General features: G+C 47.1%; 3 protein-coding genes across 4 annotated transcripts; all 3 read left to right on the top strand.

Annotated features, from left to right (window-relative positions):
* The first annotated feature begins 5,189 nt into the window (after window positions 1-5,189).
* On the top strand, window positions 5,190-12,517 carry LOC135521885 (interleukin-11-like). Its single transcript, XM_064947668.1, has 5 exons — window positions 5,190-5,593; window positions 6,584-6,750; window positions 9,462-9,554; window positions 9,692-9,853; window positions 10,138-12,517. Exons 1-5 carry the CDS (start codon window positions 5,587-5,589, stop codon window positions 10,321-10,323), a joined length of 615 nt encoding a protein of 204 aa, XP_064803740.1. The 5' UTR covers window positions 5,190-5,586; the 3' UTR covers window positions 10,324-12,517.
* Window positions 12,518-12,924: 407 nt separating this feature from the next.
* On the top strand, window positions 12,925-21,860 carry LOC135521884 (zinc finger protein 729-like). The gene is made up of 9 exons (XM_064947667.1): window positions 12,925-13,060; window positions 13,527-14,139; window positions 14,462-14,534; window positions 14,691-15,569; window positions 15,765-15,944; window positions 16,367-16,721; window positions 16,890-17,044; window positions 17,411-17,653; window positions 19,384-21,860. The coding sequence occupies exons 2-9, from the start codon at window positions 13,739-13,741 to the stop codon at window positions 21,445-21,447; spliced, it is 4,350 nt and encodes a 1,449-aa protein (XP_064803739.1). The 5' UTR covers window positions 12,925-13,060; window positions 13,527-13,738; the 3' UTR covers window positions 21,448-21,860.
* A 97-nt stretch (window positions 21,861-21,957) lies between these two features.
* LOC135521883 (probable N-acetyltransferase 14) lies at window positions 21,958-26,148 on the top strand. Of its 2 annotated transcripts, none has more exons than XM_064947666.1 (4): window positions 21,958-22,273; window positions 23,247-23,403; window positions 23,795-24,097; window positions 24,249-26,148. In XM_064947666.1, exons 2-4 carry the CDS (start codon window positions 23,323-23,325, stop codon window positions 24,705-24,707), a joined length of 843 nt encoding a protein of 280 aa, XP_064803738.1. In that variant the 5' UTR covers window positions 21,958-22,273; window positions 23,247-23,322; the 3' UTR covers window positions 24,708-26,148. The 2 variants fall into 2 exon arrangements, with proteins under 2 accessions (XP_064803738.1, XP_064803737.1); XM_064947665.1 differs by having other exon boundaries at window positions 21,958-22,282.
* Window positions 26,149-26,838: the final 690 nt, after the last annotated feature.

Genomic DNA, 26,838 nt, shown 5'->3' with positions numbered 1-26,838 from the left:
CTGTAGTACGCCGTGACACAGTCACAGACATATGGAGGGCTGTAGTAAGCCGTGACACAGTCACAGACATAGGGAGGGCTGTAGTACGGCGTGACACTGTCACAGACATATGGAGGGCTGTAGTACGCCGTGACACAGTCACAGACATGTGGAGGGCTGTAGTACGCCGTGACACAGTCAAAGACATATGGGGGGCTGTAGTTCGTGGTGACACAGTCACAGACATATGGTGGGCTGTAGTCCCCTGTGACACAGTCACAGACATATGGGGGCTGTAGTATGTCGTGACACAGTCACAGACATAGGGAGGACTGTAGTACGCCGTGACACAGTCACAGACATATGGAGGGCTGTAGTAAGCCGTGACACAGTCACAGACATAGGGAGGGCTGTAGTACGGCGTGACACATTCACAGACATATGGAGGAATGTAGTACGTGGTGACACAGTCACAGACAAAAGGAGGGCTGTAGTACGCCGTGACACAGTCACAGACATAGGGAGGTCTGTATAGTACGCCGTGACACAGTCACAGACATAGGGAGGGCTGTAGTACATGGTGACACAGTCACAGACATAGGGAGGGCTGTAGTATGCCGTGACACAGTCACAGACATATGAAGGGCTGTAGTATGACGTGACACAGTCACAGACATAGGGAGGGCTGTAGTATGCCGTGACACAGTCACGGACATATGGAGGGCTGTAGTATGTGGTGACACAGTCACAGACATATGAAGGGCTGTAGTATGACGTGACACAGTCACAGACATATGAAGGGCTGTAGTCCGCCGTGACACAGTCACAGACATATTGGGGCTGTAGTACGTTGTGACACAGTCACAGACATATGGAGGGCTGTAGTACGCCGTGACACAGTCACAGACATGTGGAGGGCTGTAGTACGCCGTGACACAGTCAAAGACATATGGGGGGCTGTAGTTCGTGGTGACACAGTCACAGACATATGGTGGGCTGTAGTCCGCCGTGACACAGTCACAGACATATGGGGGCTGTAGTATGTCGTGACACAGTCACAGACATAGGGAGGACTGTAGTACGCCGTGACACAGTCACAGACATATGGAGGGCTGTAGTAAGCCGTGACACAGTCACAGACATAGGGAGGGCTGTAGTACGGCGTGACACTGTCACAGACATATGGAGGGCTGTAGTACGCCGTGACACAGTCACAGACATGTGGAGGGCTGTAGTACGCCGTGACACAGTCAAAGACATATGGGGGGCTGTAGTTCGTGGTGACACAGTCACAGACATATGGTGGGCTGTAGTCCGCCGTGACACAGTCACAGACATATGGGGGCTGTAGTATGTCGTGACACAGTCACAGACATAGGGAGGACTGTAGTACGCCGTGACACAGTCACAGACATATGGAGGGCTGTAGTAAGCCGTGACACAGTCACAGACATAGGGAGGGCTGTAGTACGGCGTGACACATTCACAGACATATGGAGGAATGCAGTACGTGGTGACACAGTCACAGACAAAAGGAGGGCTGTAGTACGCCGTGACACAGTCACAGACATAGGGAGGTCTGTATAGTACGCCGTGACACAGTCACAGACATAGGGAGGGCTGTAGTACATGGTGACACAGTCACAGACATAGGGAGGGCTGTAGTATGCCGTGACACAGTCACAGACATATGAAGGGCTGTAGTATGACGTGACACAGTCACAGACATATGGTGGGCTGTAGTCCGCCGTGACACAGTCACAGACATATGGGGGCTGTAGTATGTCGTGACACAGTCACAGACATAGGGAGGACTGTAGTACGCCGTGACACAGTCACAGACATATGGAGGGCTGTAGTAAGCCGTGACACAGTCACAGACATAGGGAGGGCTGTAGTACGGCGTGACACTGTCACAGACATATGGAGGGATGTAGTAAGCCGTGACACAGTCACAGACATATGGAGGCCTTTAGTAAGCCGTGACACAGTCACAGACAAATGGAGGGCTGCCGTAAGCCGTGACACAGTCACAAACATGTGGAGGGCTGTAGTAAGCCGTGACACAGTCACAGAGAAAGGGAGGGCTGTGGTATGTGGTGACACAGTCACAGACATAGGGAGGGCTGTAGTACGCCGTGACACAGTCATAGACATAGGGAGGGCTGTAGTACGTGGTGACACAGTCACAGACATTGGGAGGGCTGTAGTAAGCCGCGACACAGTCACAGACATGTGGAGGGCTGTAGTAAGCTGCAACACAGTCACAGACATATGGAGGGCTGCAGTAAGCCGTGACACAGTCACAGACATAGGGAGGGCTGTAGTACGCCGTGACACAGTCACTGACATAGGGAGGGCTGCAGTGTGTGGTGACACAGTCACAGACATAGGGAGGGCTGTAGTACGCCGTGACACAGTCACAGACATAGATAGGGCGGTATGTACGTGGTGACACAGTCACAGACATAGATAGGGCTGTAGTACGCCGTGACACAGTCACAGACATATGGAGGGCTGTCGTACGCAGTGACACAGTCAAAGACATATGGGGGGCTGTAGTTTGTGGTGACACAGTCACAGATATAGGGAGGGCTGTAGTACGCCGTGACACAGTCACAGACATATGGAGGGCTGTAGTAAGCCATGACACAGTCACAGACATGTGGAGGGCTGTAGTAAGCCATGACACAGTCACAGACATAGGGAGGGCTGTAGTACGGCGTGACACTGTCACAGACATATGGAGGAATGTAGTAAGCCGTGACACAGTCACAGACATATGGAGGGCTGTAGTAAGCCGTGACACAGTCACAGACAAATGGAGGGCTGCCATAAGCCGTGACACAGTCACAAACATGTGGAGGGCTGTAGTACGCCGTGACACAGTCACAGACAAGTGGAGGGCTGTAGTACGCCGTGATACAGGTTCCTCTGACATCGGACATTTTAACACAAACACACACGGCGGGTATAGACCATGTCACAGGTTCCGTTCTCTCTGATGTGTTGCAGGTTTAATTCAGTGTCTCACTCTGCTACTCCTCCTCCGGTGGTTTATACACATTGGTGATGTAATGGGTAGCACTTTGAGGCCACACACACACAAACGTAATGTTCTTGTACACATATATACACCACACTCACACCACCAGCCTACTAATTACCCACACACATGCACACACACTCACATTCGCACACACACACTCCCACTACCCCTTCTCCTAACACACATACACACACCATGGCACATAGGTCTTCTTTCCCAACAAATAGCCCCCCGTGAGCACACAAACACACACTGCATACATGTGCGTCCCCTCCCTCTCACTCACACACATAGAGTGACAATGTGTATGAGTGATCACCACTGGCAGATTGTCTAACAGACTCTCAGTGCCTCAGAACCACCCAGGAGACCCCCATCATGGTAGGCAGACGGAGAGAAGGAGAGAGAGGGGACGAGGGAGGGAGAGTGACTAACTTCACTCTTTCTTTTCTTCTTGCCCCAGCTGTGTCTTCAAACAGCCCTTTGATGTGGGAAATTAAAAAGAGTGAGTGTGTCAATATCTCCCTCGGTCCACCACATTCATCCATTTCCTCTCCTCCTCTCCCCTTCTCCTCCTCTCCTCTCTTTTCTTGTCTGCTGTTGACCCAGGAAAAGAGAGTACTACTTGTTTCCCACAACACCTCTACCACCCAGCCTCCTCGCCACTATGCCCTCATAAGTGTCAGTGTGTTTATTAGTGTATCTGTGTGTGTGTGTGTGTGTGTGTAGGCCCATCACTTAACACTTGTACCCACTACCCACATCATTATTAGTGTGTCTGATGTTCTCCCTTGAAGACCCACCCTCTAAGCATTTTATCCTTTTGTTGGTTTATGAGTGTGTGTGTGAGTGAGCGAGTGAGCGAGCGAGTGAGTGAGCGAGTGAGCGAGCGAGTGAGTGAGCGAGCGAGCGAGTGAGCGAGTGAGTGAGTGAGTGAGTGAGTGAGTGAGTGAGTGAGTGAGTGAGTGAGTGAGAGGAAGTGCACATGTATGCAGTGTGTGTGTACGTGCATGTGTGTTTGTGTGTGTGGGCGTGAGTGAGTGTGAGTGCACATGTGCTCATTTATACAGTAAATGTGACTGTGTGTGTGTGTGTGTGTGTGTGTGTCCACAGACCCACTCCCCTGGGGTTTATGTCTATGCTGCAATAATCCTCTGTCTCTGCCTTGATGACTGGAAACTCATTTCTGCCTTTTTGCAACACTGTGCTACGCTTTACTTCACCTGACGGGGCGTTTCCAGGGCCGCTCAGTCAGTGACTGAGAAAGTGTGTGTGTGTGTGTGCATTATGCTGTGTGTGTGTGTGCATTATGCTGTGTGTGTGTGCATTATGCTGTGTGTGTGTGTGTGTGTGTGTGTGTGTGTGTGTGCACTGTTTTAACCCCATCTTATTCCCCCTCCCTGACACTGTACTACTGGACTGGAGTCCAGTCACTGTTTCTATGCAACACTAGGCCCCTTCTTGACAACACCTCTCTCCCGTCCCGCTCTGTCTCTCACTCTTTCCTTCACTCTGGAGAGGGAGAGAGGGAGAGAAAAAAGAAGGGGGGAAAGTGGAAATAACAGGATGATGTCTCAGGAGTGGCTGTCTGTAAAAAGGGAGAGTGGGGGGAGAGGTGTTTTCTCTGTGTATTAACTATGAAGTGGGGAACGTGCCATATGGAGCAGAGTCCTACTGTAAAGCCACAGTCAAAAAGCATTTTTAACACTCAGAGAAACACAATAAACAATGAGAGGGAGAGAGAGAAAACAAGGTAGATCCACTGTATAAAGGATACAGGACTGGAGATAGACTGATATAAAATTAAACAATGGCCTTTTTAAACTTCTGCAGTGATAGAGAGAGGGGGGAAGAGATTTGGAGATGGAAAGATAGAGGTAGATGGACTGATAAATTGGTAGCGGGATGCGACGGAGGAAGTGTAGACTACTGGAGATAGGGACAGGATGGACGAGAGAAAGTGATACAGACCGAAAAAAATGAAAAAACAACGGAACATTTTGAAAAATTTGCTAAGGGAGAGACAGCGCTGGGAGGGAGGGGAGGAGGAAAGAGGGAGCACGTGTGTTTTTATGAATGAATGTCGGTGACTCAGTCGATGTGTCATACAGCCCAGTCTTTATAAAAGGACGTTTAAAACAAGCCTAAACATTTCACTGCGCGAAAATTTGACTTACACACGCTCGCTCGCGTCCCTCTCTCTGTACTCATCCGTCTATCCCTCCCTAACCATTTGTCTGCGTGTCTGTCTATCGTCACTATCAGTTCGTTACTAGAACTAAACTCAAACTTTACGGAACAAAAAGTTTGGAGGCATTGTATTTTATTTCTTTATTGGATTGTTCGCCCTCATTCCTCTACTTTTTCATTCATTCATTCTCTCGTTCTTTTCCTCTTCTGCAATCTCTTGCCTCCACTCTTTTCGCGGAGTGTGAAAGGCAGAAGAAACTGGAGCACGTGACAATTTCCGGAGTTCGATTTATTTATTAATTTTCTTACATTATTTTAACTATTTATTTACTGCAAGTCGTGCATTTATTTCTTGGACACGAACAAATATGAAATGTAAGTGCCTTTGATTTGTTTTTTTCCCAAAGCCATTATTCTTTCAATGTTTTCTTAATTTTCTTCTTATCATCCTTTCTCTCTGACGTGTCTTGTGTAGTTAAGTCTATGTCCAATATGTTGGCATAATAATATGCTGACAAGATTCTGAGGGTATGATCATTGATTGGGCTATTCCATATTCAAATGCAATTTCTGAGCATGCAAATGTTACTTAATTGCAGCTAAGCATTGCCATGTTCAGTGACCACTGAGTGATCCATTTGTTTCAAGAAGCCTAGACACTGACGTCTTATACCAGCAGGTGGTTAAAGTTTGAACAAGGAGTGATGCGCTCCTGAGTCCTGGCTTGTGCTTCTTGTGGTTCTCCTGTAATTACACAGGCATTTATCATTTCAGCAGCAATTGGGACATTCTTTACCTTGTATTTGAACTTGAAAGAGAAGGAATGAATGAGCTTACTGTTACAGAACTGTCTTGGGTTAGGCTGTGTAATGCATGTCATCCAACAACTGATGTATACTATTGGAGGTGTGACATTTGGAGGCGTTCATGAAAGTCGATAATTGTGAAGGAGATCAACATAATATTATAGTGTGTCATAGCATGTAATGATTTAGGGCAAGTGATTTGCATTTAGGACTCTGGTCACATCCAACAACTGATGTGTGATATTGCAGGTGTGACAATTAGAGGCATTCAGGAAAGTCGATAACTGTGAAGGTGTTGTTATTGTTAATGATATTATGAGTCATGGGATTGAATGATTTGGATAGATTTTGATTCAACCTGTGAAAACATGACTCTGCTGGCTTTGTGCAACTCTGAAGGATTCCACTGCCAAGTCTGGGTTTATGTTTACATTATGGTGCAATATCTCTGGAGAGTTGACAGCCGTACCCCGAGGTCATTATCATTATATCGACATGACAGCGCTTCTCTGCGGTCATATAAACCTAATAATTGCTTCCGTTTCCTCCCACCCTGCAGTGCTTGTCGACTCCTCCTCCTCTCTGCTGCTCTCGCTGCTATTGGCCCAGCTTCCTTTATTTACGTCTGCCGTCCCCGCCCCCTACCGGCGGCTGAACGTCGTGCACGAACTGGATAGATTGGCCAATCAGACGAAGAATCTGAGGCAGATCACAGCAGATCTATTGGTGAGTGGAATGGTACTGTACTCACTTCTGATGTCATGATGGGGAGATTGCTATACTGATGTGGGTACTGTATTGATTGTGTGGTGGTGATCATGCCATGACCAGTTACCTGAGGCACATGAAAAGAGACTGGCTGAAGTTTTTGTCCAATAGCTCACCTTTATGACCCCTTAATGACTACTATAGTGCCATAGTGATTGCATAGAACAGTCATAAGAAGCCCTGCTCCTTCTGCCTCACTCTCCCAGACCGTGACGCAATACAACTCTGGACAGTTGACTTAGACGTCTTATTCTCCTGGCTACGTTAACCTGCTTGTGTTGTGTCAGCCAGTGTATTAAGAGTCCCTTAGCTGTGTGAGAAGGACAGTCAGGGCAAGTGTCAGTAGATATGTCACTATGTGAGGTCAGCCTTAATCCAGACAAAACCAACTGGAGGGCCGACTGACCGTGGGGAGATCTGACTCAACGTCCTGGTCTGAATGGTCACCTGATACCACAGGGCCTGATGGAGCGCTCATAGTAGGAGAAAGTTGCCTCTAGACACTGATTTCAGGTCAGTTTAGTGTTAATGCTAAGGGTTATGATTGGGGGTAGGTACGCTGGTCCTAGATCTGTGCCTATGGACATCTTATACCTGGAGTAGAAACACACTCAAAGAGAATAGAAAGTAACTACCGGTAATAGTTATTTCTGGAACTGATTAACTCTGTTTATTAGCTGTGAGGAAATGGAATGTGGATTGGCACCTGTTGCTTATCTGGTGCTGTTTCCTGAAGTTGTTCTAATCTCGATGCCCAAGTAAAAGCGGCTGGGGAGTTTGTATTGAAATGGAAATGATTGCTGTGTACGTTTGGCCTACAGATGTGCTGGAAGTGTCCTGTAAGCAATGTGTTTGAACAGGTGAACCAGAACATATCCTTATCTTTGGTTATTCATTCTATTTTTATATGATGTAAATCAGAAACCACATTTGTTTAAGAAACAAAACTGAAAATAGTTACACTCTCTAGTCTCTGGCAGGAGGATTGTTCAGTGTGTGTGTGTGTGTGTGTGTGTGTGTGTGTGTGTGTGTGTGTGTGTGTGTGTGTGTGTGTGTGTGTGTGTGTGTGTGTGTGTGTGTGTGTGTGTGTGTAGTATCTCTGTATGAGGACACAGTGCTATAGCAATAGTGTAGTATGGGGGCTAGATGAGGAAGTAGCTATCAAAGAAGAGAACTCTGCACAGCAATGGCAATATGCTGCTTTGACAAAATGTTGTGTTTGTTTTTCACTGACATGAAGCATTTCTTTTGGTTTCTTTTCTTCTTGTGCGGAGTTCCACTAAACAGGGGTCAAGGCTAGGAAAGAAAAATAGAATTGGAGACAATGGAAAGTCCCTGCAAAAAAGCAATACAACTGTGTGTGTGTCTGTGTAATGTTTCTACATGTCTGTTGTGCGTTTTCAAGTGTGTGTGTGTGCATTGAGGGTGCTGTAAATAGTTGTGTAGGTGTGGTGTTTAGTGTTTGGTTTTTGGTCGCCACAGCAAAGTGACCTGATAAAAATCACAGAGATTTATCACATTCCAGTATTTGCATTCAGGAAGATTGTTGGGGGGGGCAAGGTTCAGTTGAGTGAGGTCATGATGGAGAGAACGAGAAAGGGAGGATAAGAGAATTACATGCTGAGACTGAGCAGATAAAGAGATCAGAGAGAGGTGCATGAGAAGTGGTCACCAGTGTGTGTGTGTGTGTGTGTGTGTGTGTGTGTGTGTGTGTGTGTAACAGGGTGTAAGAGAGAAGGTAGAGAGGAAAGCAGGAGAAATAACCCAAAGAGGGGTGAAAGGGATAAGAGGGGTGGGATTGGATTAATTATGAAAGACAAAACTTTAAGCCAAACATTAGTGGTCTTTTGTAAAAGATAGAAGCAAGCAAGTGAGTGAGGGGGGATGAGAGAGCGATGGGAAATCAACAATAGCAACAACAATAATAGCAAAACACGATGGTAAAAGCACAATGAGGACAGAACACCACAATAGCATGAGGAAGCATTAAGTGTACACAACCCATTGTGTACCACCATCCATCATGTTTTCCTAATGCTGTTATGTTTCTCCACTGATTGGTGCTCTGATGCACATGGCATCAGTCACTGTCCTGCTTCACGTCATTCTCAGTCATTTACTTTCTACTCATAAATCACTTCTTCACCTGTTAAGGACCCACAGAGATATAGTAGCCAGTAGCAGTGCCGCCCCCCCACCCCGAGTCTGCTGTGATGTGGTCTGTCTCCCCCTAGTGGTGGCTGTGAGGAGTGAAAACAGACTCTGGGGATTGTACACACATTACTACACAGCAATACGTCATCTCAGACTTTTTAATAGCTGCGATCCTGGAGTTTCCCTGCAGCTCTGTTGTCTATCCCGCTCGGAGCTCTCTAAGTCACATCATATGTTGTTCTCCTCCTCTCCCAGTAGAAAACATCCTGTGGTTTCAGGCCACTTGCTCTTATTGTTGACGTTTTCGGGGTTACGATGTGGGTGAACTCTCCCTGACCCGACTTTTCTCAGGGAAAGCTAGGGTCTCTAGTCCTGGCCAGACCAGACAGTCATCTGATCTCGGTGCTGCTGGAGCAATACTTTCCTTATACTTACGTGACGCTTGTGAGGATGTGCAAATTTGTGAGGATATAGTTGACTGACGTAGCATGTTGTTTTGTCCGTTTTTCTTGCAGAAGGAACATGCGTTCGAGACAGACCCAGAACAGCATAGATTTAAGTCCCTGCCACTAATGAACAACAGGGCCAGTGACATCAACTCCCTTGAGGTAAATGTCTTTTACGTTGTGTGTGTCTGTCCTTCTGCCTTCCAGATGAAGGCCCAGACATTTCATGTCCCAGACATTGATACTAAATCGCTCTTTCTTCACCACCCTGCCCCCCTCCCTCTTCTTCTCTCCTCCAGATGAGACCCACTCTCTCTCAGCTCCACGCGGACCTGAAGTCGTTTGAGCACCATTTTGCCTGGTTGAGCAGAGCGTCAAGGAAACACCACCACCCTGCTCTCCCTAAACTGGGACAGATGATGTCACTCATCAAGTCTCTCACCAGCATGCTAGAGCATCAGGTAACTGCTCTGTTCAACACTAATATGGCTGATACAGTATGCAGCTTAGTACATTTATATCATTTGGATATATTATACATATGAGATTTTATCAGATCATTCTACTGTTCTTACACTGTGTGATGATCTAATAATGGTATAACTCTGCAGTTCTTGCACTCAGTTTCAATCATTACATTAAGGCCTGTTGCATCACATTCCTTGGATGGGAGGAACATTAGTCTAGCCTAGCACTTCAGACAGGAAATATAAACCATCCCTCCCTCTCTCACCGTTCTCCTCAGATGATGAGAGTTGATGCTCAGCGTCTCTCTCCTCCCTCTCCCTCGATGCCGCCTCCTCCCCCCTCCCAGTTTGATGTGTTACAGTCTTCCCAGGAGCTGCTACTACAGTTCAGACTCTTCTGTGATTGGGCCCAACGAGTGTTCTCAGTGCTCAGTACAAAGTCCAAAATGTCTGCAGTACAATGATGATTCCTGAAGTGCTATAGTCTATAGGGATACACAGAATCCCCACTACAACCAATGGGGATCTACTAGCTTCAACCGGCACTACAACCAATGATGATCCAAGAAATCCACACTACAGCCAATGACGACCCAAGAAAGACACTACAGCCAATGACGATACAAGAAATCGACACTACCGCCAATGACGATCCAAGAAATCGACACTACCGCCAATGACGATCCAAGAAATCGACACTACCGCCAATGACGATCCAAGAAATCGACACTACCGCCAATGACGATCCAAGAAATCGACACTACCGCCAATGACGATCCAAGAAATCGACACTACCGCCAATGACGATCCAAGAAATCGACACTACCGCCAATGACGATCCAAGAAATCGACACTACCGCCAATGACGATCCAAGAAATCGACACTACCGCCAATGACGATCCAAGAAATCGACACTACCGCCAATGACGATCCAAGAAATCGACACTACCGCCAATGACGATCCAAGAAATCGACACTACCGCCAATGACGATCCAAGAAATCGACACTACCGCCAATGACGATCCAAGAAATCGACACTACCGCCAATGACGATCCAAGAAATCGACACTACCGCCAATGACGATCCAAGAAATCGACACTACCGCCAATGACGATCCAAGAAATCGACACTACCGCCAATGACTATCCAAGAAATCCACACTACCGCCAATGACGATCCAAGAAATCCACACTACAGCCAATGACTATCCAAGAAATCCACACTACCACCAATGACGATCTGAGAAATCCACACTACAGCCAATGAGGATTCAAGATAACCACACTACAACCTTGCACTGTTGTCACTGACCCTCCATCCTCATTGTAGCCAATGAGAGACCTCCATATTCAAACTACAGCCTATGAGGATCCACCATATTCACACTATCACAACCAGTAATGGTCTCCAATATTCACAAACACGTCACTGCCACCCCATCCTCTCTCTTAAATACCTTGTTCCTGACTGTGTTATTTATGTATTTATTTATTTATTTACTTATTTATTTGATGTCATTATTTATTTGATTTTGTAACGTGTCACATATCATTTTACTTTATTGTTGTGAATTTAATTCCTTGTACCTTGTCAATACTCCTATTTTGTTCTCGCTCTACCCTTCCTCCCAAACTAAACAAGGAGACCACACCGTAGCACTTCCTGACTTCTTGCAGTCTCTAATGATATGGATTGTATTTTCAACTATTTAACCTGTCTCTCTTTACACAGAGTAGCCTATTTCCGCCAGTAGATGTAGCAAACATACTTGGCTTGTAGCAAGCATATCTTGGGAGAGCCTACATGTATCTTTCTTACAGTGCTGTTCTTTACCTTGTAGATTTAGGGTTACTCATAGAATCTTCTGAACATGTTAAATGTGCCACCTGTTTGGTTTTGTAAACTGTTAAGAAAGAGAATTATGAACCATGCCTCAATCAGGATGTCAACACAACATAGGAGGGTAGATCGTTTTTCCATGGGTTTAGTTGCTATAAGTGGCTGTGTCCCACATGGATAAATAACAGGTGGTATATCTAAAGGTTTATGAATATGCCCTGTTGCTAAGCACTGATCTAGGACCTGATCTAATCTCTTTGCACAAATTTGTTAGGATTAGCCTTTTGAGTCAGCTGATCCTGAATCTGTGCCTTGGTACACATAATGTTTGAGCGTTTTAGTGACATAAATAAGAAATGAAAAAAACACCCCATGCCTTAAAATACTATGTATTGTGATACTACGGTTCTGCACAGTTGTACATACTTGTACAATAATGTAAATTGTTGTATACAATTGTGTAGTATAGTTTTCTATGATATAAATGTAAAATACTCTGTCAATGCTATCCCTATCATTTTGTCGCAATATCAATATTATTCTATTCTAGTATTTTGTGACAGTATTTACTATTTATTTAAGTTACTTTGGTGGAACTATTTATTTGTGCTGCAGAGGAGCAAGTCTCCTGTTGTTTTTGTACTTTTATACTGTTTTTATTCATAATTACCATTATCATTGCTATCATCGATGTTGAAATCATTGTAGTACCATGCCTGAACGCTGTGTAAAACCTTGTGCTTGGGGTCTCCAGCACACAGACTGACTGATTGGCCTAAATGTGAAATGTGTGCCTTGAAAATAAAAAAGTTAATAAAGAACATGCACAATGAGATGGGCTTTTCATGTTACTTTGTCATCTTTAGGTAGGCCTACACATCATGCTCTCTTTTTTTATTTCCCTCCATCATTCACCATCCTCCTGTGTCTCCTCCATCACCACACACTAAGGGTCCTTTCCTACATTAACCATCAGGCATTGCAACAAGCACAGAGTTCATAAACCCGTTTCCAATTAACCTATAAAAAGCCTTTTTATATTTGGGGTTAACATTCAAACAATATGTGAATTCAAGTACTAAATCACAAGTTAGTACAGTATTATATTTATATTTTTTAACAGATCTACAGATAAGACTTGACTGTTGAAGCTCTTACCCAATGGCAGTGGTGCATTCGGGGCTAGACCCAGCCTATAGCGATCGTCGTTGTTGGGAGGCGGCAGCGGGTGGGTGACTACTAGCTAGCTAGTTAGTTTGTGCTCAGGTTTATTGTTAAGGTTGTATGGAGTAGCACTGCGAGTCTCAATCCCTTTTGACAATATCAACAAAAGCATTAGCCATGAGTTAATGATACTAGGTGAGTAGTTGTTGCAATATTACTAACGCACCATTCCTATCAAACATTATATAGCGAAGAATGACGCACGGACGAAGGCTTATAGATTCGCAGGCCAGTAGCAGAGGAGGCATTGAAGGCGGCATCTGTAACATTTTCTGCTTATAGTTAACATCATAGGGTAGGTAGCATTTGTTTTCTGCCTTTTAGCTTGGAGAAACCGATCTTTTTCGCACACGCTCATCAGGGATAGACGCGTATAAACAGAAAGACGGCCAGGGAGGAGGGAGGGGAGAAATAAGAAGAAGAAGGAGGGAGGGGTCGGGAGGAGGCGGGATTTAAAGGGATAGACGGGTCAGCCTTTTGGCCGACTTTATTATTTGTAGATTTTTGAATAATTGTAGATGGAGATCAATAGTTAATGTTGCTTTGGTGTAAGTTCCTGGACCTTGTGTCATTAATAAATACGTTGTGTTTTATTTTACAGTCCTACTCTTAAGAAAGGAGACCACACACTACATCAGCTCAGCTGTTGTTTCCACACACTGAGGAACAAAGTCACATCAGCTGAAGGAACCTTTCCACCAGCAATGAATTAAACCGGGAAAGAAGAGACACAGCTCCACCAACACTAATACACACACTTACATTAATACCAAACATACAACCTTTTATTCCTTAATCGTGTTTTGCCTCAAGATGGCAAACTCAGTGGCCACTCAAGTGGTCCAAGCGGAACTATTACCCCCTCAATCGTCCTCCTCCCTCTCTCCCTTCCCATCGCTGCAGGGATCAGGAGAAGGGGAGGAGGACAGGGAAAGGAGGGAAGAAGTGGATGGGGAGAAAGGGATGGTGGAGGGGAATGAGGATATAGTGCTAACCAGGGTAGGGGTGCAGATGGTGACGTCATCGGTCCTGGCTGCGCCCCATCTCCAGGAGCACCCTGAGCACCCGTTCCAGTGCCTGGACTGTGGCAAGAGCTTCAAGTGGTCTTCAAGGCTGGCCCACCACCAGCGCAGCCACAACAACGAGAGACCCTACCGCTGTAACCTCTGCCCCAAGGCCTTCAAGGGCTCCTCCGCCCTCCTGTACCACCAGAGGTACTGCCGGGAGGGAGATAGAGGGGGACTGGCACAGTGAAAGTTAGCTATAGAAATGCTTGCAGCTTATAACACACGTCTCACTTTATGAAGAGTATTCTTCTCCTTGTGTCCATCTGTTTTCATCTGTTTAGTTCTGTCACAATAAACCAAATGAGGGAAAGGTGACGTGAACAATATAATGTGAGTCTATTTAGGGCTGTGGAAACTAGTGGAATAATCAATACAAGCAGGAATTCTTTCTGTAGCTGGTATGATGTCCCTGTAGATCCATTGAAGGGTCAGTAGATTGTCTGTTTTCTTGTTTGTTTTTTCTGTGCAGGTCTCATTCAGGGGAGAAGCCCTATAAGTGTGACGACTGTGACAAAGCCTTCAAACGCTCCTCTCTGCTCCAGGTGAGAAACAATGGGCAGTAGTGGTTCCCCCATTTTGTGGTAAAAATGTGTTAACTTTTTAACTTTAAAAAGTTGAATGTTACAGTATTAAAAGGCTCTTTTTTGGGTTAAGGGACCAGTCACGGACGTACTCCTCTCTCTTGTGCATGTCTCCAGGTCCATCGTAGCGTCCACACAGGCCTGCGGACCTTTCAGTGCCCCTACTGCCCGCTCACCTTCAAGTGGAGCTCCCACTACCAGTACCACCTGCGCCAGCACACGGGCGAGTGCCCCTACCCCTGCGACAGCTGCCCCAAGGCCTTCAAGAACTCCAGCAGCCTGCGCCGACACAAGAACGTTCACCTGGGTCTGAAACCCTACGTGTGCACCGTGTGTACCAAGGCCTTCACCCAGTCCACCAACCTCAGACAACACATGAGAATCCACACAGGAGAGAGGCCCTACATCTGTGGAGAGTGTGGACGCAGTTTCACACACTCGTCCAATCTGGCCCTGCACCGGAATTCTCAAAGTCACACTGGTGAAGGAAAGGGGGGGGGGACAGGGGGAGACAACATGGGGGATGAGATACAGGAAGTGATAGTGGGGGAGGACATGACATCACAAATGTTGACGGACATGGGCTTGTTGAGCCAGGAGGCCACGGTGGGGGTGGGGGTCGGGGAGGTGTTCCTATCGTCAGGTCACCAGAATCTCCTGCCCCATCTCACCCTCACCCCCACCCAGGGGGGCGTGTGCACATCCAGGGCCATCGGGACAGAAGTGCACATGAGCACGGAGTCGGGCGCCAGTGTGCTGCTGTACAGCTGTGGCAGCTGTAGTCAGACATTCAGCACACGGACAGAGCTAGAGGACCACCAGGACATGCACCTGGGCCCCGGGGAGGAGGGGGGCAGCGGGGTGGGGGAGGGGGGAGAGGGAGGGGTGGGGCATCTGCTGGCTGACTTTGAGGAGGTGGTGGAGACAACGGCAGCAGCAGAGAACGGACACACTACTGCTGAACTACTGGGACTGACTGAGGGAGTGGACGGAGGGGTAAGTAGTAGGACTCTTGTCTCAGCCTGGGGAGGTTACCCCTAAGGCTCTGTTTTAGGGTCACTCCAGATTCATCCATTCATGATCAATATTTGGTTTCTTACTCTACCCCCTAGGTCAATATATCAGCTAATATGACTGCTGTGATGTTGTAGTGCAATGACTCTGGCCTAATAGTGTTGTGTCCCATGTCAGAATATGGGGACTACCCAGGCCCAGTTTGACCTGCTGCAGAGCTTCACAGTGGGGGCTCAGATCCCCACAGACAGCGTGGAGACAGGGGGTAACACAACAGGTCCAGGAATGGGCACAGAGTGTGCCTACTGCGGGAAGAGCTTCAAGACCAGCGGAGGGCTCAACAGACACCTGGCACAGGTACCAATCAGCTGGTGGGCTGCACATCCTCACTACTATGACATTAGGTCTCTTTCCTGGATGCCAGTCTGTTTCTACTTCGTCTAACTTGGGCCTAGATTCAATCAGTTAAGCATTAACCTGCGATAACCGACAATAGCATAGCATATCATTGCTTTTGTTTGAGAGCTGTCATATCCACATGCAGCTCCCGGGCGGTATGCCTCTCGCAGACAGTTCCATTGGATGCATTAGTAGAAAGCCCCTCCAGCTGTATTACAAGTTGGAACTCTGGAATGTGTGATGTAATCTACACTTTGATTAGTGTGAACTGATCTACTCCTTGGTGTCTGTAAAGCTGACGTTTTCTGATCTATAAATAGTCTGTTTTGATGACCCTCTCTCTTCCCAAATCTTTTTCTCTCCCTCTGCTCCCTTTCCAGGTCCACTCCCTCTCTCCCTCCCAGTCTCGCTCCCAGTTCAGCTGCTCTGCATGCGACCGCTCCTTCACTCTCCTCTCTTCCCTGCTCACCCACCAGCACTCCCACACCCCTGAGCAGCGCCTCCTGGCCGAGGCTGAGGCGGAGATCGTCTGCCCCGCGTCCCTGTCCCTTTCCCTGCCCCTGCCCTCCTCCCCCAGCCAGGGGGACCAGCACCAGGACACCCAGGGGGACATCCACGTCCGCCTGATGGCTGTGACCGAGGAGGGGGACAGGGAGGTGGTGAAGGCATCCAGCAGAGCAGTGGTCAAGGGCCAGAGGAGAGGAGCAGCTAGTAGGACTGCTGGGGGGAACAATGGTGAGTTAGTCTTTTTCTTTTGGCATTTTGATAGAAAATACCTTTAAACGTGAGATACCTTGACAGTAACAGAGCCTAACTTACTGCTGCTCATGAAATGACCTGGAAGAAAAGAAAAGAAGTCTATGTAACATTCTCCCTCTCCTCGTCCCTGTGGGTACGGTACAGAGAGGCCGTACCGTTGCTCTGAGTGTGGGAAGACCTTCAAGGGCTCGTCAGGTCTGAGGTACCACATGAGGGACCACACAGGAGAGAGACCCTACCGCTGCACAGAGTGTGGCAAGAGCTTCAAGAGGTCCTCACTGCTCTCCATACACCAGAGGGTAAGACGCATCCGTCCATTTCTATCTCACGAAGGTTGCGTTTAGACAGGCAGCCAAATTCTGATCTTTTTTTCACTAATTGGTCCTCTGATCAATCAGATCAGCCTTGAAAAATATGTGATGTGAAAAGATCTGATGTGATTGGTCAAAAGACCAATTAGTGAGAAAAAAAGATCAGAATTGGGAGCCTGTCTGAACGCAGCTTATGGCATTTGTCACAATGTGCAGAACAGTGGCACTGCTGCATTATAGCACTTTATGACCTGCTTTTCTTGTTCAACCTTTTGAATGTACCTGTACTTTCAGAAGAATCCAGGCCGTATTCAGTTATTTTCTGACTGATCCCCCCCCCCCCCTCCTCTCCAGGTGCATACAGGTGTGCGAGCGTTCCAGTGCCCCTACTGCCAGCTCACCTTCAAGTGGAGCTCCCACTACCAGTACCACCTGCGCCAGCACACGGGCGAGCGACCCTACGTGTGTCAGGAGTGTGGCAAGTCCTTCAAAAACAGCAGCTGTCTGAGGAGACACAGTCAGCTCCACTCTGGCCTGCGCCCTCACATCTGTCCCATCTGCTCCAAGTCCTTCTCACAGACCTCCAACCTCAAACAGGTCAGCACAGAATGCTCTGCTATGGCCGATGCTACGATTCTCATGATATTGTGTACAGTTGCTCCTTCGCTCCATCTCTCTATATATACACAATGCATTCAGAAAGTATTCAGACCTCTTGACTTTTTCCACATTTTGTTACGTTACATGCTTATTCTAAAATGCATTAAATTACATTTTTCCCTCATCAATCTACACACAATACCCTATAATGACAAAGCAAAAACAGGTTTTTAGACATTTTTGCTCATTTATTTTAAAAATATATTTATGAAATATGACATTTACATTCAGACCCTTTGCTTTGAGACTTGAAATTGAGCTCAGGTACATCCTGTTTCCATTGATCATCCTTGAGATGTTTCAACAACGTGATTGGAGTCCACCTGTGGTAAATTCAATTGATTGGACATGATATGGAAAGGCACACACCTGTTTATATAAGGTCCCACAGTTGACAGTGCATGTCAGAGCATAAACCAAGCCATGAGGTCGAAAGAATTGCCCGTAGAGGTCTGAGACAGGATCGCGTCGAGGCATAGATCCGGGGAAAGGTACCAAAAAATGTCTGCCGCATTGAAGGTCCTCAAGAACACAGTGGCATCCATCATTCTTAAATGGAAGAAGTTTGGAACCAACAAGACTCTTCCTAGAGCTGGCCGCCCGGCCAAACTGAGCAATCGGGGGAGAAGGGCCTTGGTCAGGGAGGTGACCAGGAACCTGATGGTCACTCTGACAGAGGTCCAGAGTTCCTCTGTGGAGATGGGAGAACCTTCCAGAAGGACAACCATCTATTCAGCACTCCACCAGTCAGGCCTTTATGGTAGAGTGGTCAGACGGAAGCCACTCCTCAGTAAAAGGCACATGACAGACCGCTTTGAGTTTGCCAAAAGGCACCTAATACTCTCATACTCTCAGACCATGAGAAACAAGATTCTCTGGTCTGATAAAACCAAGATTGGATGCCAAGCGTCACATCTGGAGGAAACCTGGCACCGCCCCTATGATGAAGCATGGTGGTGGCAGCATCATGCTGTGGGGATGTTTTTCAACAGCAGGTACTGGGAGACTATTAAGGCTTGAGGGAAAGATGAACGGAGCAAAGTACAGAGAGATCCTTGATGAAAACCTGCTCCAAAGTGCTCAGGACCTCAGACTGGGGTGCTGGTTCACCTTCCAACAGGACAATGACCCTAAGCACACAGCCAAGGCAAGGCAGGACTGGCTTTGGGACAAGTCTCTGAATGTCCTTGAGTGGCCCAGCAGGAGCCCGGACTTGAACCCGATCTAACATCTATGGAGAGACCTGAAAATAGCTGTGCAGCAACACTCCCCATCCAACCTGACAGAGCTTGAGAGGATCTGCAGAGAAGAATGGGAGAAACTCCCCAAATACAGGTGTGTCAAGCTTGTAGCGTTCTATCCAAGAAGACTCGCTGCCAAAGGTGCATCTACAAAGTACTGAGTAAAGGTCTGAATACTTATGTGAAGGTGATATTTCAATTATAAATTTGCACACATTTCTAAAAACCTGTTTTTGCTTTGTCATTGTGGGGTATTGTGTGGAGATTGATAAGGGGGAAAAACAATTGAATCCATTTTAGAACAAAATATGGAAAAAGTCAAGGGATCTGAATACCTTCCGAATGTACTGTATCGCTCTGTCACAAACACTTTCTCCTCTCCCTTTTGTCTTTCTCTCATCCTCCCTACCTTCCTCTCTCCATCAGCACGAACGCACCCACTCAGGCGAGCGGCCCTTCCAGTGTGCCCAGTGTCACAAGAGCTTCACCCACTCCTCCAATCTCCAGCTCCACCTGAGAACCCACTCCTCCAGGAAGGACTACAAGTGTCCCTTCTGTGGGAAGGAGTTTGTCATGCAGTCCTACTTGCAGAGGCACATGAGGACCCATGGGAACGGGGCCGAGGCCAGGGACGCTGGGGTGGGGGGGAAGGAGGGGGGCGGGGCAGGTAAAGGGGGTGGAGGGGTGACAACCACCACCACCTTACTAAACCCCATCACCCTAGAGACCACAGGGAACTCTGGGTCTCTGATCGTGTCTCAGCCTGCGCTGGACATTCCCCCCAACACCTCCCAGAACTACTTCATGATCCAGACAGCAAATGGGCTTCAGCTCATCCCCCTGTCTGCCCCCGCCCCCCCTCCTCCCCCTCCGCCTCCCCCCCAGACACAGTACATCCTCCTACAGTGCCCCTCCACCAATGGGACCCAGCCCAGCCTGATTCTTGTCCCCACCACAGTGACCAATCCCCAGCCCACCCTGGAGCCACAGGGCCTCCCATTGGTCCAGACAGTTCTAAACCCTGCCCAAACCCAGATGCAACATTTCCAGACAATATCCCAGCAACAACAGCAGCCCAGGTTTATCATCACCACCACCAACAACAATGTAAACAACCCCCCTGTTGCTAAGACAACAACTCCCTCCCAGAACTCTATGCTGAACAAGCCCATTTTAGGGAAAAGTACCCGGACAGCCAGGTCCAGGAGAGGACGGAAACCCAAAGCCGCTGTAGGTCGGAATACTGCCACCTCAGTTTCTACGACAACCACCTCTGTCACCATGACAACAGCCCCCATCAGTCAGTCGGGGGATGTAATAGCTGTGTCTAGCTGTAATGTAACTAGTGTCACTCCAGCTACTGCAACTGCTGCCAACACTATGACATCATCATTGCCATCGTCTTTACCCGCCAAGTCACAAAGTCCTTTCTCACCACCAACAGCCTCTGTCTCTGTTTCTACCCCCTCCTCCTCTACCTCTGTCACTGTTACCTCAGGACCCCTAAAGGTTGCCACAGTTAACTCAGTTACCACGGTTACCCCGTCCTCCCTGCCGTCTGACCCTGTGGCCTGGGTTGGGGAACGCCAAACCGCCCCAGAGTTGGGCAAGTCCACTGAGCAGGACATGAGAGGGGAACAGTATGTCCTCTGCTTCCAGAAAGAAGGGAGGAAGAAGGAAGAGGTAAAGATAGGAGGAGAGGGAGGAGGGTCCTACGTGTTGCAGTTTGAAGGGGAGGGGTCTGGGGAGGGGGAGCAAGGAGGAATGGGCAAAGAGGGGGATGGGGAGTCATACGTGCTGCGCTTTCAGACTGAGGGAGAGAGAGAAGGACAGAGAGAGGGAGGGAAGGAGAAAGGAGGCCTGGTGTCACTGAACCTGCTACAGGAATGGGGAGGAGTGAGGGAAGGAGAAAGGCGAGTAGGGGAGGATGGTGGCGAGGGAGAGTCGTTTGTGCTTCACTTCCAAACAGAGCCGCAGAGCGAAGAACGGACCACTTCTGACCGTGGCTATCCAGAAGGCCCCAGCAACAGCCTGGAACTTTCCTGCTCGCCTCCCCAGGCCTTAATGCCTCTGAATGGGCAGGAGGTGGTGTTTGAGCTGGGGGATGAGAACAAGATGGTGGGTCAGGGGTCTGGAGAGAGTGTGCAGATGATAGCCCTGATCCAAGGCGAAGGGGGTGGGGAGGGAGAAGGGGACAGTTACAGTGGGGCAGTAGGGGAGGGAAGGGTGCCAATGGAGGGCATCTTTCAACTGGAGGGAGGAGAGGGGATCGTCATAATTGAGGTTAGCACCAGCAGTCTAAGAGAAGGGATGGACAGAGGGGAAGGAGGAGTAACTGTAGACAGGAGTGAAGCAAAGAGAGGGTGTGGAATAACTGAGAGGCCTGAAAAAGACAGGAACTCAGCGGAATGCATTGAAATAGTGACTGGAGCGAATGAAAGAGAAAACACAGCTACGAATGGCCCTACACCTAACTCTCAGTTCTCTTAAACCTAAACCAAACAACCACTGTCAGGAAATGTGTGTGAAGGCGTGTGCATGTGTGTGCACACATGAATGTACATATGCGTGTGCGCAATGTGTGTGAGTGTGTTTTTGATGTGGAGGCCTTTTCCAGCTACTGAACTAAAGGAGAGTATGGTGGTTCAGAAAGAGACTATAGAAAGTACTGTAGGAAACAATGCCAAGGTGCCAGAAACATGAAGAGTTACATTCACTGACTGTTAATGAAGAGGGACCTCAACAAATGACTTATGAGTTTCAATTAAACTGTCATGTTGACAGTGTTGATATAAAACACCTAAGAGTTTTTTTTGTGGATGAATAGATGGCTATGTTGGCTCGGTTTCACTATAAATATTCATACTAGGAAATAGTCATTATTAATAAATTTGTTAATAATATTTTTTTATGAATGTTGATTAATTCACCTTTCTTATTTCGGAAATATAAATATGTCCCTTTATCTAAAGATGAAGAGGATCAGTTCAGAATAACGGACAATCCCAGTTTATTAGGGGAAATGGGTTCTGCACTGCGTAAAGTGCGATTGACCACATTCACGTAGCAGGTTAGTCAATTTTCTGCAGCGCCGGTACTCGCTATGCAAATGGCGTAGAGACCGCATTCATGACAGTAAATGTTAACGTAAAACTACGTAACACAACATTTGCAATAGGTGGCCATGGTGGCCACGCAAGTATTGCGAGTCATTCAATCAAACATAAGAAAAATCGTTTTGAGGAATAAATACACAGCGAATATATAAATCCGTTTCCCTGCATTTGGCGCTGGTCCAACGCTGCACGTTTGCAAGGTAGGCGAGGTAGGTTCGACCGGGTTGAACGAAAATATTCGACGTTTATATAGACATTGCGCATGAATAACCCTTCTCCACATACCATATAAGGATTTAAAACATGTCAACGGGTTTACAACAGGCTCAAAATATATGAAAACCGTGTGTTTTGGTTTGCTTTTTAATTGTCATATTACTGATTTGCGAACTACATTTTATTGTACATAGAAGACCGACATTGTCCTAAAGGAGCCTCTTGGCCCGTTGTTTGTTGTTGATACGCCTTGTAGAAGCAGTGCGACCATGCAATAGACAAATCCTTTCCCGACCCCCTCAAATAATCGCCCGTTCTTTAGCTTGATTTTGGGAGGAAACGCCACTGCAGTCACAACTGACACGTTGTATCAACCTGTGCCAGTGTGATGCATCGGTTGTTACATTGTAGTAACAAACGTGCTGTTACTTTGTCGCACAGAGCAGCCACCTATAGAGGGATATCATAGGGGTCTGCCCCTTACTATATGTCATGTGTTTTCAATGTGTATCTGTCAATTCAGGAACTTAACAAAAAATTACAATCCAATAATGGAAAAAAGGGCATTTATTTTCAATGACTTCTCAATAAACTGAAAAGTAGAAGCAATTTATTTCAAAAGTTTTAAAACTTCCTGAATTGGCTGAGTTCAATTCAAATTGAGACCAGCCCAGGTATCTATGTAGGCTGCTTATACAGTGTTACAGGGATGGATTCTTTTCCTTCTGAGTCATGGCCTCAAACCCCAAATACCCTGGATCAAATATAACCCACCACATTCCCATCATCTTGAATAGGATTTTATACCATTTAGCTACTATGGTAACCAGAATGTAAATACTCCGCTGTATATTGTCATTGTAGTGTTGCATGTAATCAAATATGCAAAATTCAACCAAATGGTGTATCTGTACAAAGCAATGTATTATGTGACCATGAGATTTTCTATATTTGCAGACCGGTGTGTGTTGCTGTATGAGGTGTGCGTGAGTGAGGGTGTGTGTGTGTGTTGCTGTGTGTGTGAAGTCCAGACATGGTAAAGCTGGAGCTAGATCAGGTGGTAATGAGGAGAATGAGGGAAGATGACATCGAGACTGTCAAAGCTATCATCAAGGTGTGTGTTTTATCCTTAAAGTTATGCACACACACACACTTCAAGCCTGAGTTATGCTCTGTCTCTACACTCTTAGAATTAAAGGTGCTCTCTGGAACCTAATAGGGTTCTTCGGCTGTCTCCATAGGAGAACCGTTTTGAAGAACCATTTATTTTGTAAGAGTACTTTTTCAGGTTATCACTCACTCACTTTCTCTCTCTGTCCCCATCCCTTCCGTCCCCCCTCTCTCTCCCTCTCTTTGTCCCCATCCCTTCCGTCCCCCCTATCTCTCCCTCTCTCTGTCCCCATCCCTTCCGTCCCCCCTATCTCTCCCTCTCTCTGTCCCCATCCCTTCCGTCCCCCCTATCTCTCCCTCTCTTTGTCCCTCCCTCCCTCTCTTTCTCTCTGTAGGAGGGTTGTCAGGGAACAGAAAACCGTCTGATCCTCCACATCCTGACTCGTCCTGTCTGCCTCCTACTCCTGGCCACCGTCTCCTCTGTCCTCCGCTGCTTCCTTCACTCCTTCATCCTGGCCCTCATCATCCCTGTCTTCCTGCTCATCGTCTACCTCAAGTTCACCATGCCACGCTCCACCGGAGTGCTGGGCACCAGCCGGCCCTACTGGGACTATGTGGGGAGCAGTTACCGAGGGGCGCAGGATGAGACCCTTCCCAACCCCTATAGCAGGATCAGTGGGAAACCCCCACCGGCTAAAGTAGGTTTCCTTTTCTTTGACTTTAGGTGCTGTATGTTGTGGATGTTACAAGCATTGCTCAGTTTTACTACGGTGTTTTGGAGATTTGGACTTTTCGTGCTTTTTGCTGAGTTGGTGCACAAATAGAGTTGATTATTATCTGTCATTAAAGGGCAAGGCCAGACGGAGGACCAAACCCAAGGCAGAGGACAAGGACAAAGACTCGTCTCCTGAGATCGTAGACGTGGAGAGGGAGAAGGCAGCAGGGCAGGTGTGGGTGGCGGACTGTGAGGGGGAGATCGTGGGCTGTGTGTCCAGGGAGGGTGACTGTCGTCTGGGGATGAGGAGGTTCTGCAGGGTGGTGGTGGGCTGCTGGTACCGCCGGGAGGGCCTCGGCAGACTGCTGGTCCAGAGTCTGGAGCAGAGGGAGAGGCAGACAGGGGCCAGGAGGATCTACGCCCACGTCCCCTACCCCTCTGCAGTAGGAGAGGCCTTCTTCAGGAAGCTGGGCTACAGGCTGCAGGGGGAGGTGGGCTACGATGGGGAGGAAGAAGAGGAGGATGAAGAGCAGCCGGAGAGGACATTTCTGGGCTTCCATGTCACCAAGGTGTTTGTCAAAGACCTTAAGTGATGTAGGAGACAACGAAGGGAATGTGGAAAATAAGACAAAGATGATATACTAAAGGGAAATAGAGAGAGGAGGAGGAGTGATACTATAGGGAAATAGAGAGAGGAGGAGGAGAGATACTATAGGGAAATAGAGAGAGGAGGAGGAGAGATACTATAGGGAAATAGAGAGAGGAGGAGGAGAGATACTATAGGGAAATAGAGAGAGGAGGAGGAGAGATACTATAGGGAAATAGAGAGGGAGGAGGAGAGATACTATAGGGAAATAGAGAGAGGAGGAGGAGAGATACTATAGGGAAATAGAGAGAGGAGGAGGAGAGATACTATAGGGAAATAGAGAGGGAGGAGGAGAGATACTATAGGGAAATAGAGAGAGGAGGAGGAGAGATACTATAGGGAAATAGAGAGAGGAGGAGGAGAGATACTATAGGGAAATAGAGAGAGGAGGAGGAGAGATACTATAGGGAAATAGAGAGAGGAGGAGGAGAGATACTATAGGGAAATAGAGAGAGGAGGAGGAGAGATACTATAGGGAAATAGAGAGAGGAGGAGGAGAGATATTAAAGGGAAATAGAGAGAGGAGGAGAGATACTATAGGGAAATAGAGAGAGGAGGAGGAGAGATACTATAGGGAAATAGAGAGAGGAGGAGGAGAGATACTATAGGGAAATAGAGAGAGGAGGAGGAGAGATACTATAGGGAAATAGAGAGAAGAGGAGGAGAGATATTAAAGGGAAATAGAGAGAGGAGGAGAGATACTATAGGGAAATAGAGAGAGGAGGAGGAGAGATACTATAGGGAAATAGAGAGAGAGGAGGAGGAAAGATACTATAGGGAAATAGAGAGAGGAGGAGGAGAGATACTATAGGGAAATAGAGAGAGAGGGGGAGGAGAGATACTATAGGGAAATAGAGAGAGGAGGAGAGATACTATAGGGAAATAGAGAGAGAGGAGGAGGAAAGATACTATAGGGAAATAGAGAGAGGAGGAGGAGAGATACTATAGGGAAATAGAGAGAGAGGAGGAGGAGAGATACTATAGGGAAATAGAGAGAGGAGGAGGAGATATACTATAGGGAAGTAGAGAGAGGAGGAGGAGAGATACTATAGGGAAGTAGAGAGAGGAGGAGGAGAGATACAGTGAAAAGAGCGGGACTACCTCTCTTATCAAGGCAATAATGAGGGTAGAGTCTAACTAAAATGTTGGAAGACAATGGACAATTTAGTGAACAGAACCTCATTTAAATGATGTTTTTTCCTCCTGATTTGTAGTATGTATTTATTTATGTAATGCTTTTACAATTGTCATTGAGTTCTTATTCAATGTAAAAAATATATCTGTTTATATGTCTGGCTGGCTCTTTGTTTGTAAAAACTTGTTTTTATTAATAAGTGATTTTGCAAATAAATGTGTGCGTACGCGGGGCTTTGTGCACACTTGTGTCAGTGAGTATACATTTACTGTGTGTGAGGAAGTATGTGGTTTATGTGAGTCTGCAGAACTTCTCTGTTTGCCTTTCTCTATTTCTCCCCCCTCTTCTCTCTCACTCCTCACCTGCACCTGTGTGTGGCTTTGTATGAGTCTGCAAAACACATGCTCTCCTTCGTTCATCTCTCTCTCTATCCTCATCCCCCCCTTTAATGACACTTAATATCCTTCCTCACACTGCACACCTGTCACATGGCAGGACACAAGTGTCAGCTATATTATCCCTGGTACAGCTTACACACCATGGCATTCATAGTAAATTATAGCAGTAGTGAAGTGTGCTGTTAGCAGGTGAATGTCAGTTTGTGTGTGGGCGGAAGGGTATGAGTGACACTGCTCTTCAGCCCTGTCTCGGCCTAACCAGAATTAGAGCGTGGTTAGCTAAACGTGCGCTCACCGTGCTAACCTCAGACCATATCATAACTACATCAACCTGTTTCTTACAGACATACAGTGTTGGAGTGTTGTAAATTAAACAACTAGAGGTGTGTGTGTGGTCTTGGGGGAGGAGTATCTCCCCTAATACAAAGTTTAAGAAAACAGAACCACCAAAGATTGCATCAACTGTTTAACCAGAACAAAACCTTAGCTCTAAGCCTCTAGTATTCTGTGTAACATAAAGTGATTTCTCTGCAGTGCAAAAGACA

This window comes from Oncorhynchus masou, chromosome 30 (genome assembly GCF_036934945.1).
Source record: "Oncorhynchus masou masou isolate Uvic2021 chromosome 30, UVic_Omas_1.1, whole genome shotgun sequence".
NCBI lineage: Eukaryota > Metazoa > Chordata > Actinopteri > Salmoniformes > Salmonidae > Oncorhynchus > Oncorhynchus masou.
Note: the sequence above shows the minus strand (reverse complement) of the source record. Positions and strands in the feature narration are given on the sequence as shown.

Coding starts and splice junctions, on each gene's coding strand:
- LOC135521885 (XM_064947668.1), top strand. Junction 6,751..9,461: donor AGATCACAGCAGATCTATTG/GTGAGTGGAATG, acceptor TTTTTCTTGCAG/AAGGAACATGCGTTCGAGAC. Junction 9,854..10,137: donor CCAGCATGCTAGAGCATCAG/GTAACTGCTCTG, acceptor CGTTCTCCTCAG/ATGATGAGAGTTGATGCTCA.
- LOC135521884 (XM_064947667.1), top strand. CDS start 13,739: ATGGCAAACTCAGTGGCCACTCAAGTGGTCCAAGCGGAACTATTACCC. Junction 14,140..14,461: donor GCCCTCCTGTACCACCAGAG/GTACTGCCGGGA, acceptor TTTTCTGTGCAG/GTCTCATTCAGGGGAGAAGC. Junction 14,535..14,690: donor AACGCTCCTCTCTGCTCCAG/GTGAGAAACAAT, acceptor GCATGTCTCCAG/GTCCATCGTAGCGTCCACAC.
- LOC135521883 (XM_064947666.1), top strand. CDS start 23,323: ATGGTAAAGCTGGAGCTAGATCAGGTGGTAATGAGGAGAATGAGGGAA. Junction 23,404..23,794: donor CTGTCAAAGCTATCATCAAG/GTGTGTGTTTTA, acceptor TTCTCTCTGTAG/GAGGGTTGTCAGGGAACAGA. Junction 24,098..24,248: donor GGAAACCCCCACCGGCTAAA/GTAGGTTTCCTT, acceptor CTGTCATTAAAG/GGCAAGGCCAGACGGAGGAC.